We start from the raw sequence: 16,485 nt of genomic DNA, 5'->3' as shown, positions 1-16,485 counted from the left end.
ACTAATGGATTATGGGGGGCTAAAATTTAGCCCCTCCATTTTAGCCTAGGTGTTTGGGAGGAGGAGAGGCTAAAAGTGACTAAAATGGGGGTGCTAAAATTTAGCACCCCCTCCCAAACACCCCCTCAATCTGTAGTGTGAGTTGATGAGTGACTGAAATAACAACCCGCCACTAATCACTACAGTAAAAAGTAGCTTGCGAGCCGAAAGATCTGGACGCATTTTCATCTCTTCAAACGTGGTTGACTAATGAAGAGATTTTTTTTTCGCGTGCATGTCTTGGCACGTATTTCATTAAGAGGATAGACTAACGAAGAGATTTGGACAGCCAATATATGACAGCACCCCCTTCGAATGATTCGGTTAAAAAATTCGTCAAAACCTTGCAAAACTCAGATACCAATTAGGCAATTACCAAAAGCACCGATTCAATTTCGACCTTTTTTTTCTTTTCATCTTAACAAACAGTTTCGGCTCCATGACAACATGGTATGGAGCGTTAATCAACTTAGAGGAAATTATTGGCTGGGGCATGCATGCAACAGATTTCCATGCATCCTTTTTGGCACGAGAGGGACGCAACAATACCGGTCAATGCTATGAGCTGGCTTGCTGCTACCGTAAGTCTCCGAGACAGGTACAGGCACGCTTCCTTGCTCCATCACCAGACAGTAGGATCACTGTAGCTCGCGCCGGTGGAGTCATGGAGAAAGATCCGTTCCCCACACTGATCCCTGCCGACGGCACAACGCAGATCCCACACCGTAACAGCCAAGTGTTGCTGGTTTCGCTGGACACATCCAAGTGATTTGGAGCACGAATCCTGGTCAAAACAGGAAACACGGGCGCGAGCATCGTGCGATCGAGCCGGGACGAGTAGATTCTGCAGTCCACTTGAAAAGCATTTTTTCCAGAGATGATGCGAGCTAGGCATCCGGCGAGTCTGACTGCAAGCAGTGGCCGTCGTCGTCGCTGTCGCAGCCAATATACATATGCGCGATTGGTCTGACTGCAAGCCGTGGTCGTCGTCGTCGCTGTCGCTGATCCGGTGAGTCTGACTGCAAGCCGTGGGCTGCCGCGGCGGCGGCGAGGGAACCGGACACCTGCCCCACCCCCACTCTGCGCTGCTGGCTCTCGCAGGTCGCGGCCAAGAAGAGCTCGAGCTGCGCGGATGAACCCGGTGCCCGCAGGAACACGCAGGACACCGCGGCATGGCGCTCGGTGCCGCGATCGCGACGACACCTCGCGCCTGGCCGTACGAAACGGGACAGGGCGCGCGACGCCGCCGCTGAAGTGCGTGTCCCGTGTTCCTTCGCCGTGGTACACGGCATATGAGGCTTCGGATGGCCACCAGCTCCCCGTCGGGCCCGGCCGGGACAATCACGCACGGTGGAGCTGGAGCAAGCGAGTTCCAAGTGATGGGTCACGTCCCGCACCCATTCCAGCTCCAGAGGGTCGTGCGCTGTGCGCAGACGTTACGGTTACGCACCAGTACAGGCAGGAACAGTGAAAAGCGGAGGGCTTTCGTTTTCGAGTCGAATCCAATCTAGTATCGTGTATGGTGCGGCTTGGTACAGGACTACACGAGAAAGCCGAATCCAATCCGTTGGATGCATCTGGTCCATCCAAGATGCATCCAACGTATGTCATGTACCGGGTGCACAGGAGCACGGGAAGCTCCCGGGCACAGGATCCTCTCTGAGTTTAGAAAAACGGACATGCATATATTGGAACTTGGCTTTAGTCTTGGCGAAAACCTGAGTCCGCCACTGTGAAAAGGTGTAACCGATGTTTAAAATTGCTGACTTACGGCAAAACAAAAAGGTCAGCTATTTGTTACCCCTGCATGCTACGGATTCTCTCGAGCCCGGATATTCGGCTGCGATACCTGCAGTAAGCACCTCTGCCAGAAATTCCGCTGGGGTTTAATCATCGCAACGCCCGATCCTCGCGTCTAATCACCTTTTTCCCCCCCTCTACGGTGCATTAGGATTCAGCAGCGACTTCGGCCGCACTGCATCGTCAGGAATGGCAACTCGGTTTGACAGGACGCCGGAGACGGGACTGGTAATCTGATCCTGATGTGGCATAAAGTTTGGGTTTTGCTTGGTCGATGATGAATTGATGATGATGCGGACTTTGGAATCGCATTCCACGCCACCATCAAATCCTTGCTTTGTTGATTCCTCCTGAGCTCTCGGGCATTCTTTCTTCTTTTTTTATAGAACCTTTTGATTTTTTCGCCATTGCCCGAGAAGTCAGCCACGTGTTAAATCAAGATGGGATCCGTTGGTTGTGCAATCGAGTTTGGCACGGGAGTATCTACGGGCGAGGGTGTGTTCGGATACTCCGGTTAAAGTTTAGTCCTCGTCACATCGAATGTTCGGATACTAATTAGAAGAACTAAATATGAGCTAATTACAAAACTAATTGCAAAAGTCTTGAGCTAATTCGCGAGACAAATCTATTAAGCCTAATTAATCCATCATTAGCAAATGGTTACCGTAGCACCACATTATCAAATTATGGACTAATTAGGTTTAATAGATTCGTCTCGCGAATTAGCCTCCATCCGTGCAATTAGTTTTGTAATAGTTTGTATTTAATATTATTAATTAGTATTAAACATCGACAGGAGCTAAAGTTTAGTCCTTATTGTCAAACCGGCGTAAAACAACTTGTTATTTTTTTTGTACGGAGTATTTATGTAATATCTGATGTTTTGTCAAATTATCCCTGGATTCCTGTAGGAAACAACGATAGATGAAATGTGAAAAATGAAGGGAGTTCTTTCTGTTGCTGTGGTGCAGTCGTGCAGATACTCGTCGTGTGCCTGTCAGCGTACGCACTGCTGGTGAAAGGAAAGGTGGAGCAGAGCAAGATGGTGGAGGAAAGCTTACCTGACGAAACCGGCAGGACAGACAAGACCACGAGTAGACACACTAGATATCTGTCACATCAAATCTTCGAAGGTTAATTAGGAGGATTAAATATGAGCTAATTATAAAACTAATTACACAGATGGAGGCTAATTCGCGAGATGAATCTATTAAGCTTAATTAATCCATCATTAGCAAATGATTAGTAGCACCACGTTGTCAAATCATGAACTAATTATACTTAGTAGATTCGTCTCGCAAATTAGTCTCCATTTGTGCAGTTAGTTTTGTAATTAGTCTATATTTAATACTTCGTATCTAAATATTTGATATGACATGTACTTAAATTTTAGTACCGAGGTTTAAGATACAAGGGATCCTTGCACCTCGCACACCATTCGCCTCTGAGGGGGTGTTTGGATACGAGGTGTTAAACTTTAACGGTGTCACATCGAATGTTCGGATGCTAATTAGGAGAACTAAATATGAGCTAATTATAAAACTAATTGCAGAACCCTATGCTAATTCACGAGACGAATCTATTAAGCCTAATTAATCCATCATTAGCAAATGGTTACTGCAGCATCACATTGTCAAATCATGTACTAATTAGGCTTAATAGATTCGTCTCGCGAATTACACTCCATCTGTGCAATTAGTTTTGTAATTAACCTATGTTTAATACTCCTAATTAGCATTCAAACATCCGATGTGACGGGTGTTAAACTTTAATACTGGTGAGCCAAACGGGCCCTGAATTTGAATTCCTCTTGTGCGGTGGTTGTAGCATGCCCACTCCCGAATTGGAATGGTATATTACGTCCCCAGTGTGACGGGTTGCGCATTCGGCTATCTGCTACTCCCAGGAAGTCTGCTCCATCGCCAGAAGGTGAAGTTCGTGTCGAGCTAGGGTTCGTCCAACAGTCGGGTCCCATGAAATCACCCTCCATGACGTGAAATGGGAAATGAAATCATCTTCAAAGTGGCCGTCAGATCGAGCAATACTACCTCGTTGAAAATCCTTGCGGAGACGCATGATGCAGTATGAATTCAGAGTTGCTGGTTTATCTGACACGCCCGGTCGAATGATCCTGTTGCGCACTAAACCCTGCCTCCCTGTCAGAGCTCCGGAGGAAATCTCTCGCCATGTGCGACGTGCAGGCCCCTTTCCTGCTCGCAGTTGGAACAGGATGTGATGGAATCGTATATCCTGTCTGCTGCGCACAGATCGGTCTGGTTTCAAGATCGTTGAAAGTTTGTGGCACCGTGATTCCGTTCTTATCGCTGATGGAAGCTATGGAGTTGACATCACCTAGTTGGGACATAAGAGTTCGACAGCATGATAACCAGCTTTTGTACGAACGATTGATTGTTGACTTCAACCAGATAACCTAAAAAATTTTCGTTCGAGAGCTCATCATTCTGCAACTGAAAACACGTCAAACTCGCAAGATTTCCAAAACGACCTCCCAAGATCACGTAAAATAAACTAAGCAACACTAATATCATGCGATGGTATGATGCTCTGAATTTCTTTTTCCCCGTTGCAGATTGATAATTGTTTCAGATTACTTTGATCCGTTGGCAATATAAAACTTCCTGCAGGTGGATTCGTGCCGAATTATTAGGAGTAGCTGCTGCTACCCGCATAACGTGAGCTGAAAGGCTTGGGAAACAAATACAAGGATCGATTCCGCGGAGGAGCCTAAAAAGATGCGTGTGGCAAACAGCCGCATTCACAGACTAGATTAGATAGGTTAGTGGGCAGCAGAATCAGTGCCTGCAATTATCAAACCAACCATCTCGTAAACAACTCTTCCCTGCTACTGTCTCATGCTTCATCAATCACAGACACAGCATCATTGCATCTGCAGCTCGATTTCCATGGCCCTTTTTCTTTTGTCCTTCTTTCATGCAAAGAAAGGTATATGAACACGAACTAGTAGTAGCCATCTTCTAGTTGCCTGATCCACATGATGGATGGATGCCCTCTGATGCTCATGCATGCAAGTTGCTTTCTCACTCCCCTACTTCATGGCGGCTACGAGAGGTAGGCTGCCCATGAGATTCGAGGCTGGATTACAATAACACGCTCGCCGCTCACAAGGGCGCAGAGCCTTGTCCCAGACCAGTTGATCAGCAGGCGAGACAGTCGCTGGGACGGGACAGCACAGCTTGTTTGGAGCTGAGCCCTGCCTGCCGGCCTGCAAGCCTGCCTACTTGCGATCTCCTTTTGGTGGAGGGGATCAACAACGACAGAAGGTTCTGCTGCTTTAACCCACTTGCCCACAACGCCACTGGCACGCAGCTCGCGATTATGGACTATAGTATTCATCCGTTAGTCCCCCATCATCATGCAGCATAAAAGAAATGCTGCAAGGAGGGATTAGAGAATGGAGATCCCCCAAGATACGCCGATCGAGCAGAGCGAGTAGTCTAGTGGACGAGGAAATCATGCGACGCACATTGCGTCGTCTGCAGCCGGATTGTTTTTTCAGTTTGAAGAAGATGGGCAGGTTGAGATTAAGATTATATTCCGCCGATTCAATTGGAGGATTAGTTTATCCCCGCGATGATCTAGTGGCAGGAGGAGCAGCACAATCATCGATCAAGGCGGCTAATTAGCTATAGCGATGGCTGAAACATGCATGTGGTGATGCGGATCTCCTCTCCCGCGAAACGGGCAAAAGAAAATGGAGCCTCGGTGATTGCGTGCATGGAGAAGGCGGGGACATCCGTTAGTCGTTAGGAGGAGCAGCGGCGGGCGGCAATGATGCGTCGAACGCAGACGCAGCGCGGGGATCGAATGATAGATCCGCTCGCGTCGACAGGCGCCGGCGATCGATCTCGAGGCGGATTTTTTGGATGGGTTTGTTTAGTCGATCAGCCGGACGGCGCGACGTCGTGGGCTTCTGGGCCACAAATCCGCCTCGAGGCCGGCGATGAATATTGGGCGCGCCGCCATGGATTCTCCGGGGAGAGAGAGACGACAGCACCGCGACTAACTTGATCCACGAGACAGCGAGTTTGAAAATGGTAGGATGAGATCCGTGCATGAACCTACGTAAGCGCGCATGCCCGCGACGGGCGCGCGCGAGAGGGAGAGTCTCCGTCTCCCAACGGGCCGTGCCGGCGCGTGCCGCGGCGGCGGAGGACACGGCTAACGTGGCGGTGTCGGCGCGCGGCAGGGGGCAGGCCGGGCGTACCCGCGGGCAGCGCGCGGCGAGCGAGGGAATCGGAGGAGGAGGGGAGATGCAGAGCACGCGCGCGCGCATGTGCGCCGGGAGGTTCCTGCCGCGGATCGGCCGTGCAGGGTGGTAGCCCTGGCCGGAGAGGATACGAGCCGCGACGCACGCGCCGCGGGCGTGGTGGACTCGCGTGCCTCGTCTTTTCGGGACACGGCGATCCCGGCCGGGCGGGGGGAGCGGGCGGCCACTCGAGCCGAGGCCGTGCCGCGCTCGGGGAGGCAGCCCAGCGCGGCGTGCTCGCGCGTGCAGCCGCGCGCGGGCCAGCGGATCGGGTGCAGTGTGACGAGAGTGTTGGCTTGGTTGGCTCAGTCTGGGGGACGAGGCAAGTGGGCGGGTGGTGCGGGTGCTTGCTCCTTGAGCGAAGTGCACGGCCTGCTCCCGTGCTCTGCGGCAGGACGTTTCTTCCGTGGGACAGGGGAAACGACGGTGTTCACGGCTTCGCGCGACGCGCGCTGTTGGTTCGGCCGGCTTCCCCAGTGGACATATGTCACTGCGCAGCTTCAAGATGTACTCCTGCAGTTTTCTTGCTAAGCTGAGAAAAATCAGATGATGTCAAAACCGCGTCGCATGCTTGAGGTCGTTGGTTTATGAAAGAGATATTTTTTTTCAAAAATGTGAAAAACGTCTAAATGGATCTTGGACGCCTAACTCCAGATTCTTCCTCCCTAAACTCGCTAAAATAGGTTGTTTTTCCTCCTGAGCTGGTTTGACTCCGATTTTCAACTGATATGGCGCTGACATGACAATAGTTTCAACACGTGCCGACGGATCCCCACATATAAGTATTTTTTAGTCATATGCCTCTTCTCTCTCTCTCATGCTCTCCCTCATCTTCCCCAACTTCTCTCAAAGTGGCGGCTACCCCAAATGTGCTAGCTGCCTAGAGAGCTATGCTCCGTGCCACTTTTGCTTGTGGTAGCTAGGTGGCTATAGTCCCTCCTTAGTGCCGCCACCCTTCCTCGCCCGCATAGGCGGCCCTCTGCCCTGCCTCATCCTTGCCCAAAGCAAAGGCTGAGTGCACACATGCGGTCGTTGCTAGCCTCGACGGAGGCGGAACGTGAGGTGATCATTGTTGCTATGGCAGTGGAGGGGAGTGCAACGAGGTTGGTGTGAAATTAGGGCACGGCCACCTCGGTCGTGGTCGCCTCAGGGGGGCGGCGAGGTAACGGGTGATAGTGACAAAGAAGATGCTGGTGGTAAATCATGCTCTGCAAGTGAGCATGGTGTAAGGGCAAGTACAAGAAGAGCTTATTGGTAATTTCGTTATTTTCTTATATAGACCATTTTTGTTTATGACTACCTTCTTATTGTTTTATTTGACATTGGCTAGTTCATTTTTGAACTAGCCAACGTCAAATAATATAGTTGGAGAGAGTATTTTTTTTTACGAAATTTACAATGTGCATCCTATGTGTCAAAAGTCATTGTCACGTCAGTTCATAACAAAAGGTCGAAAGTAGCCTGGGAGTAAAAACAAACTGGTTTTGCTAGTTAAGGTAGGTTGGATATCTTGTTTTGTAGTTTAGGGAGATAAACCATAGTTGAGGATCTAAACATGTATTGGAAGATTTTTGCAATAATTGAGTGTCTAAACCCGATGAGGCTAAGAGTGGTAAATGGGCATTTCATGGTGATAAAGAAATTTTCCTGTGAGATCATCAGCACATGCAAAATGTCGATGCTATTGAGAGTAAATGTAATGTCTACAGCATATAAAGCTCCATAGAGCTCAAATCTATTGAGCTTGATGACTTTTATTGTCATTTCAAGTAAAATTCCACAATTGGAAGATTTAGTCCTCAAATTGTTAATGTGTAAGTATGAAGGTTTTCATGATAAATTTCTAATAGGTCATTACATTTGTTACTATGAATTGGCATCCTTGATGCAAAATAAGATGCACTGAAGCCTTTTTTTTTGCCGAAAATGTACTAAGGTATTAGAAATCCATTGTATTAGAAAGTTATTTAAAAATATGACCCACAAGCTAATAATCAAAATTATTTAGTTACTACTCTCTTATTAAATATTCTAACATAATACCCATATAGCTATGTACTTGTTTTTATTAAGGTGTGACTGACTTTTAATTGATAATTAATCTTTATGCTTTTTCATCCAAATTTATACTTTTCACTTTACATCTCACCTCTATACATTGTGTTTAACATGAAAATCAATTCATCGCTTCTTGCCATACATGTATATATGGTCTACATGGTGACACACATCATGTATATATACCTCAACTTTGTATTTCTATATTAACAATGACAAAAGTAGTAACTTAGAATCATATATTGGTTTAATATTGGATATTTATGTATAATGAACATGCAGACTAAGATTTTTGTAATGGCAGAGTTGAGTAATTTAGATAAAGATTGAGTGGTTTACTTTATAATATTCTCATACTGATAGTGTTTTTTGAAAAAAAACATAATAGATCAAACCATATGATTATTAGAGTCTACAGGATTGATGCCCGAATATTTCAAAATTTTTGAAAATTTTTAGAATTTATCTATTTTTCCTAGCACATCTAATGAGAATTATTTCTATATTGATAATGACAAAGATAGTACTTTAGAACCACATATTGATTTGCTTTAGCATTTTTTATGTATAATGAACATGTAGATAATTAGATTAATATTCTTATAACAATAGAGGTGAGTAATTTAGATATAGGTTTCACTTTATAATATTTTCATAATGATAGTGGTAGGTATTTTTATAAAAAATATAATAAACTAATAGCTATGAGTATTAGAGTCTACAGGATTGATGGCCAGATCTTTATGAATTTTGTGAGAATTTTTAGAATTTATCTTTTTTCCTAGGGCATCTCATGAGAATCAATACGGAGTTTTCAATTGAAAAGAATAGTAGCACATAGCTAACTATCAAAACTATTACCTTGAACTCTCTCTCATTTGTTAAATATTCTTAAATAATACTGACACAAATATATACTTATTGTCTTCATTCAATTGTTATATTGTTATAGATGCATATTGGCTAGCAATTACTCTGTAATGTTTTCATCCATATTTATCATTTTTCTTTTTTAGTTTTGCCTCATAGGTATGTGCTTAAATTTATTTAGTGAACATTAAGTTTGAGCTATACTTTAAACATGAAAATATGTATTCTTATCTCTTCCTTTATCTATTTATAAACGATGATACACATCATGCGTATATACCTTAATTATTATTTTCTATACAAACAGTGTAAGAAATAAACAATTTAGAATCATATATTGGTCCCTCGTTTATAAACAATGTAAGAATTATTATTATGTCCCTCCTCTCGTCACCTCTGGTCCCTCTTTCGCTGCGAGGAGGAAGAAGATAGGGAGAAAGAGAGGAGGAGGCTGCTGCAGTGTGAATCTAAGCTATCAGCCATCTCATCCTAGGAATTTTAGGACAGATCAACACGAAGGTAAAAATGACCTCCATTGCCCTTATTTATTAGCCATATTCGGTGCTAATTGGCTACTGCATGCCTACATACACATGCACACGTACCAAATTATAATGACTTACTTTGGGACAAATTTTGAATCGTAGAATGACTTGTTTTTTGGATGGAGGGAGTAGTCAGCATGCCATGTAGGCACATAGGTGCCTACTAAGACATTTTGGACCTGTGGTGAACAACTGAGCATCTGAAACTGCAATTCCAGTGTTCATGCACCTTATGCATTTTACTCAAATAAGAAACTACTCAAATAAGAAACAAACAACAAGGAAACACACTGAAAACAAAAGGGAAAGTTAGGGCTCGTGGCCAACCGTGCCAAACGGGCTGAGCTACTAAGCTGGCCTAAAACAAAAACTTGGGCCATACACGCTAACCGGGCCAAACAAAACTTGGTCCAAAACTTCTAGCAAGCTCGAACGCAAGGAGCCAACACACGTTCGCAATGCCGCTCTCCTTCCTCCTCGCGCGTCCGCGTCCGCGAGCGCGAGCGCCACTCGCATTTCCATCCACTCCCCAGAGTCCACCTCGCCTTCTCCGCTCCGGCGCTAGCTAACCCCAATCACCTTCACCACGAATCCTAAGAAATCCCTCCATGTCCATGGCCGCAATCTCCACGCGGCTCTACCTCCTCTTCGGCATCCTCCTCGTGCCGTCCCTCGCCGCCGCCCAGTCCCGCGCTTTCGGAGGTACCGCGACGCCTCCAATCCGTATGTTGTAGTAGATGTTATCCGTCCGCGGCGGCTGATCTGCGCCGGGTGTGTGTGGTTTGGTTCTCGCAGGGGTGCCGCCGGCGTACGCGCGGTACCTGGTCGACGCGGCGGCGATGCCGGCGGTGGAGCTGTACGACTACATCGTGGTGGGCGGCGGCACGGCGGGGTGCCCGCTCGCGGCGACGCTGGCGGGGCCCGGCGGCGGACGCGTGCTCCTGCTCGAGCGCGGCGGCGCGCCCAGCGAGTTCCCCGCGCTCGCCACGGCCGGCGGGTTCGTCAGGACGCTCGCCATGGCGGACCCGGCCCCGGAGTCCGACGCGCCCGCGCAGGGGTTCACGTCCGAGGATGGCGTCCCCAACGTGCGCGCGCGCGTGCTCGGCGGCGGCACGGCCATCAACGCCGGCTTCTACTCGCGCGCGCACCCCGAATGGTTCCGCGGCCGCGCCGAGGTCGGATTCCTTCTTCTACTGCTTTCATCTGGTGGCATAGGCGTCGTTCTTGCCTCGGTGATGATCTATCGTTTCGTTCATGCATTTCTGGGCGAATCAAGTGATTTTCTTTTGGGTCGATTGCTGGAGGTTCAGGATGGCGAGGTGACGAACTGGGACATGCGGCTGGTGAACGCGTCGTACGAGTGGGTGGAGAGGCAGATGACGTTCCAGCCGACGGTGCGTGGGTTCCAGGCGGCGATGAGGGCGGCGCTGCTGGAGGCTAATGTCACGCCATGGAACGGCTTCACGGTGGACCACGTCACCGGCACCAAGGTCGGTGCCACCACTTTCGATGCATCGGGCCGGCGGCACAGCGCCGCGGACCTCCTCGCGTTCGCCCGGCCTAGCCGTCTCCGTGTTGCCATCCGAGCTACAGTTACCCGTATCATCACCAACCCAATTGACCCATGTGAGAGATTCATTCCTCGATTACTTAGTCCGTTACTTCAATTGTGTGCCATTACATTGCTGCATTGTAACTGAAATTCAACTAAGATAGCTGCCTACCTAAATTCATTGTAGATTTACACAAACAAAATTTTCAGGATTCTGTTGCATATACAACAAAGACACTGTAAGGTTCTGTTAATTTTAGTAGTAGACTCTGAATCGACATTTTTTTACTGGATATTGAAAGGTGCTTAGGATTTTTGTAGTTTGCTTTCTACGTATTCTGTATTATGCCTTTTAGAATGTAGGAGTATCCAGGACCGATATGTGTATCCACATAAACGATTGACATTCAGCCACTTACCTTTGTTGAGAAATATTATATATCTGTGCAAGATTTAAACTGGAACAAACACATCAAAGCTAAAACTTTTTTCTGGTTTGGTCGCTGTTCATTCAATTTTCTTTAAGAGAATTCTGGTGCATAAGACTTCACATTTAGTTGGCGTTGGCGAGATGCACCCAATATTTCGTCAGCGGACTGTTCTGTACCTGTACCAATTCAGCTCTTACTGTTTACTTATGACTGAATGAACTACTTCCAATTTGTTGCATTGGCCAGCTGCACGCCATGGAAGGTCTCCACAACCAACAATAGCAGCAGTTGGTGTTGTGTACCAGGACCGTCTCCTCGATCAGCACCAAGCCCTCCTGCGTCCAGGTGGGGAGGTTATACTTTCAGCAGGTGCCATGGGGAGTCCGCAGTTGCTTCTTCTCAGCGGCATTGGCCCTGCCAGTGATCTTTCCTACCTTGGCATCCCTGTTTCTGCTGATATCCCTGATGTTGGCAAGCACATGTTCGACAACCCTCGCAATGGCATCTCCATCATCCCATCAGTCCCGGTTGATCACTCCCTTATCCAGGTTGTCGGCATCCCGTCAGCTAATGGAGCTGCCTCCTACCTTGAGGCAGCATCATACATTGTCCCACTTGCTCCGGCGTTGAGATCTTCCGGTCCTTTCATTGGCTCGTCTTCACCACTCTTTGTTACTGTGGCAACTATCATGGAAAAGGTTCCTGGCCCATTATCTGAAGGTTCACTCTGGCTTTCATCGTCAAATCCATTGGAGAGTCCCCCTCTACGATTCAACTACCTGAGTCGCCCTGAGGACTTGGCGCGATGCGTCCTGGGTGTTCGTCGAGTGGCAGAAGTGCTTGAAGGTAGAGCATTGGACGGATTTCGCTCAGCGGTTGGATCGACGAATAGGAGAGGGGCAGTTAGGAGGGACTTCAGGATTGTTGGAGCGGCACTACCAGTAGATTGGAGAACAAACGATAGAGCTCTTGCAGATTACTGCCAGCAGACTGTGGCAACGCTATGGCATTACCATGGAGGGTGTGTCGCCGGGAAGGTGGTTGATAGAGATTTCCGGGTAATTGGTGCCCGTGCACTTCGTGTGGTTGATGCATCAACATTCAGTGAGACACCCGGGACAAATCCTCAAGCTACAGTCTTGATGATGGGCAGGTATGAACTTGAATAGTACCTCCTTCATTTCCAAGTAATTTTTTTGGTAGAAAACTACATACAGAACCAAAAAAAAAAAAAAGAAGTATGTCACTAGATCATCATATCCATCGACCATCTAGCTGTCATCTTTTAGTATTTGAATAGCACTTCAATCTTATCTGTAGTGGTTGTATCTAGAGAAATTTGTATGCTGTTCCATATGATTATTTGCTGACAGTGTTATAGGGAATTGACATGATACCTGTTCCTGTTAACGTTGAACAGGTATATGGGGTTGAAGATGATTGAGGAGAGACACAGCAGAAGGCCAGTTATACCATCATAGCCCTCATCCAACGCCTGAAAGATTGATCCCGCAACAAGCATTTCAATGAACATGTGGACTGCGCCATATATTTCCTCTAACCCACACTACATATTCTGTTTTCTTTATGATATTAGTATGCTGTATAGAGTATTAGAATGGGCATCTTTTTTTGTGTGTGCATACAGAATCAAGACAAGCCTAGAGATTGCATTTTTGGCTAGTAAAATACTAGTTGCTGGCAAGACATGTGGTTAAATGTTCTGATGAGTGTAAAGGCTAGGAATTATATATGTGCTTTATGATGTCTACTACGAGGCATGGTGTAATTCTCACAAAAACAAGGCGACGCCTACGACATGAGTCTTGGCATGAACGCGACGGCGCTGGAACAAGGCGACGCCGGGTGAAGGGCGACGGCACGAGCCTTGTGCCGGCTACGCGCGGCGCGGCCCTCTTCGCCTCGCCTCGGCGGCACGGCTGGCCACCACACCAGTCTCGGACGGGGCACGCGGCACGGGAGGGAGGAGGCGCCGCCGCATCCCGCGCGCTCCCGGACTGATCCACGCCGGGTGGCACGCGAACGTACATGCGGCGCGCCAGCCCACGGCCCACGCCGTTGGTTGGTTATCGATCGGCTTCTCTCTGCTCCGCGCGGCGCGACGCGTTCACGGGAGCGGAGATGGGGGAGCGCGTCGCGGACACCACGCGGGAGACGGGACGGGCACGGGCACGGGCACGGGCACGACGTTGTAGGAAAGACGGCCACGTCGCGTCGTGCCGCGACGCATGGCGCTGCACTGCATTGCATGGGCGCCGCGGGGTGCTTCTGCCGTTGGCAGATTATCAAGCTGAGAGAGAGGCAGGCCCGGATCACCCGGCACCGAATCGCCCGACACTGAAATCGATCCATCAATGCCAGTACTGCCTGCGGTTGAGGCCGGCATTCAATGTCTCTCGATCAAGAACGCATGATCCATGAGCGCGATTATATGTATGTTATAGAATGTCTCCATAATCGTACGGCTTCTCCAGTGTTGATGTGCAGACGATCGGCAACCGCAGCACATCACATGCTTGTGCTCTGCCTGGCTTGGGCTTGCTGATGAACTCTGTCTCTTCAATCCGAACAGGACAGAGAGTGGATCAGAGCTGTGCGGCGCCGGACAGCTTCAGTCGGTAAAACAGATTCGGTTCAGAATTCAGACTTCTGGCCTAACTCCCAACTACCGTTCGGGAATAAAGCTTGGAATTGGCGTCTGAGAATTGACATCCATCTGATCCCTGCCAATCATAGTGATATGCACTCATCGTCTCATCAGTCCTGTGTTTCTAGAGCCCCAAACAGTGTAGTATAGTTCGTATGAGCACGACGGAAGAACATGTTCTGCATCCATCAAGGTTGAAAAAAAAAAAAGACATTTCAGTCAGTAGCTAGCCGCTAGCGCGAGGGCTGATTGTGATTAACATCGCTGCATCCATACACATATCCCCAAGTCTCTGGTACGCAGCAGAAGCACGTGCGTAGCCACGAACACGCACAGTGGCAAAGATTGCAGGTTTAAAGAATGGAAAATGATAGGTTATGGGTGGAAGTAATTAGCCACCGAGCACAGTCAACCATTCTGATAGCGTTAGCATCATAGGACCGCATGAGCTACGGCTGCAATCAGGCATGACCGCATCAGCTGATCAAGTAGCTACTAGATAGCTGCACACAATTATTGTTTACTAGCATGGTCTCGATCAGCTACTAGGTCCTGCAGTGCAGCGAACCGGAAACGTTAAAAGCTGGCTGTCGTTGGATCAAACCAGGACCCGAAGCTAGAGGTAATAAAAAGTTGCACCAACTCTCCTCGTCTCGAAATAAATGTTCTTTTAATATTTATAAATTTTATTCCAAAAAAACGTTTTTATGTCATATAATGAAATCAACACCCGTAGCAATAAAAAAAACGTATTGAGAAGTGTATGGCACCAATCAAATAATGAATTAATATCATTTTTCTAGTTCTAACGAATGCACGTTTATTTATAAATAACCAAACAGGCAGCGCAACTTTCAATCACAACTATGAGACAATATGATCATGTCTCACGGCTACTAATGTATCTTAAGATACATAGGTCAAACCAATTTCATAGAGGTCAAAAACTTGTGGTCTTAAACAAAGTACCTTAGATTGCACCAATTTCATAGATGTCAAGTACGCTTCTGGTCTTGAACAAAGTACCTTGGATAGCACCAATTTCTTAGAGGTCAAACACTTGTGTTCTTAAACAAAGTGCGACAGCAAATGAATATGTGACGAAAAACTTGGAGCCACGCTTGCAATGAAGTTTGATAAGAAAATGATTCTATAACCCGTGGGTACTTATATATTACCATTATTTATCAGAAATTTTCAAAACTTTGTTTAAGGTTAGAATTATTTGGCATGGCACTAACGAACAGTATAACTGCTACTAAACATGTGTACGAGTTGGCACTGCTGTGTCGGTGTTTTAGACCAGCAACCCGCCTAGGGGGTATCCTAGGTGGTCTTTTATGTGGTAAGGGTCGTCGAGAATCAAGGAATCAATGGTGACGCAAGGAACACGATTTAGACAGGTTCGGGCCGCTAGATCGTGTAATACCCTACGTCCTGTGTGTTGGTCTGTATTGATCTTGGGTGAACTGGAGTTGTTTGTCTTTGAGGGGGTCTCTGCCCGCCCTTATATACACGGGTGGGCAGAGTTACAAGTCCGAGTCCTAGTCGAGTACAATTTTAGAATTCTACTCGGTAAGGCCCGAGTAGTATCCATATGCATACTTGACTAGTCCGAGTGGGATACGCCTATCCCTTATCCTGATCATATCCGAGTACGCCCCTTAGTGGGCCGTCCAAGGTCTACTCGTGGGCTTGGGGTGCATGCCCGACAAACCCCCGAGTACTTTGTAGTCGTGCACCACAGTCTTGGGCACTGCGGGCGCTATTCGAGTAGTTCGTCGTAGAGGTTGCAGACCGAAGTGCTCGAGTACTGTCGCGTGGTTGGAAGGTACTCTTCTTGTTCCTTCGAGTTGTTTCTGTTCCGAGAATTTTTATATGGTAGTGCGATATCAATCGCACTCCATATGGAGTAGCCTCCGATCCTTAGGTTGAGTCGAAGAGTCAGGCTTAGGGTCAATCCAGCTTTTTGTCTGTTTTACCCTTGGAAATCTTGAAAAAGAAAAAACTGACCATCGGGTAAGGTACCCGCAGCCCCCGAGCACTTAGGCGATCTCTGTCGTTGAAGTGGTTAGCAGTCCGTTGAAAAGAGTAGCCGTTGAGTGTTTAAGGCGATTAATCTGCAATTAATCTATTTAAAAATCCGTCCGTTGCGTAACTGACGCGTGGAAACCGGAGCCGGCGGAGATAAAACTGAAGGGCCCCCTTTCAGTTAGATTTACGCCGTATGGTAA

The 16,485-nt window shown here is 47.6% G+C and overlaps 1 protein-coding gene across 1 annotated transcript; it reads left to right on the top strand.

Moving 5' to 3' along the window:
- The first annotated feature begins 10,120 nt into the window (after positions 1-10,120).
- Positions 10,121-13,321, top strand: LOC101763110 ((R)-mandelonitrile lyase-like). Its single transcript, XM_004965629.3, has 5 exons — positions 10,121-10,302; positions 10,396-10,775; positions 10,911-11,226; positions 11,830-12,736; positions 13,004-13,321. The coding sequence occupies exons 1-5, from the start codon at positions 10,209-10,211 to the stop codon at positions 13,062-13,064; spliced, it is 1,758 nt and encodes a 585-aa protein (XP_004965686.2). The 5' UTR covers positions 10,121-10,208; the 3' UTR covers positions 13,065-13,321.
- Positions 13,322-16,485: the final 3,164 nt, after the last annotated feature.

This window comes from Setaria italica, chromosome IV, assembly GCF_000263155.2.
Source record: "Setaria italica strain Yugu1 chromosome IV, Setaria_italica_v2.0, whole genome shotgun sequence".
In the NCBI taxonomy this organism is placed as follows: Eukaryota; Viridiplantae; Streptophyta; class Magnoliopsida; order Poales; family Poaceae; genus Setaria; species Setaria italica.
Note: the sequence above shows the minus strand (reverse complement) of the source record. Positions and strands in the feature narration are given on the sequence as shown.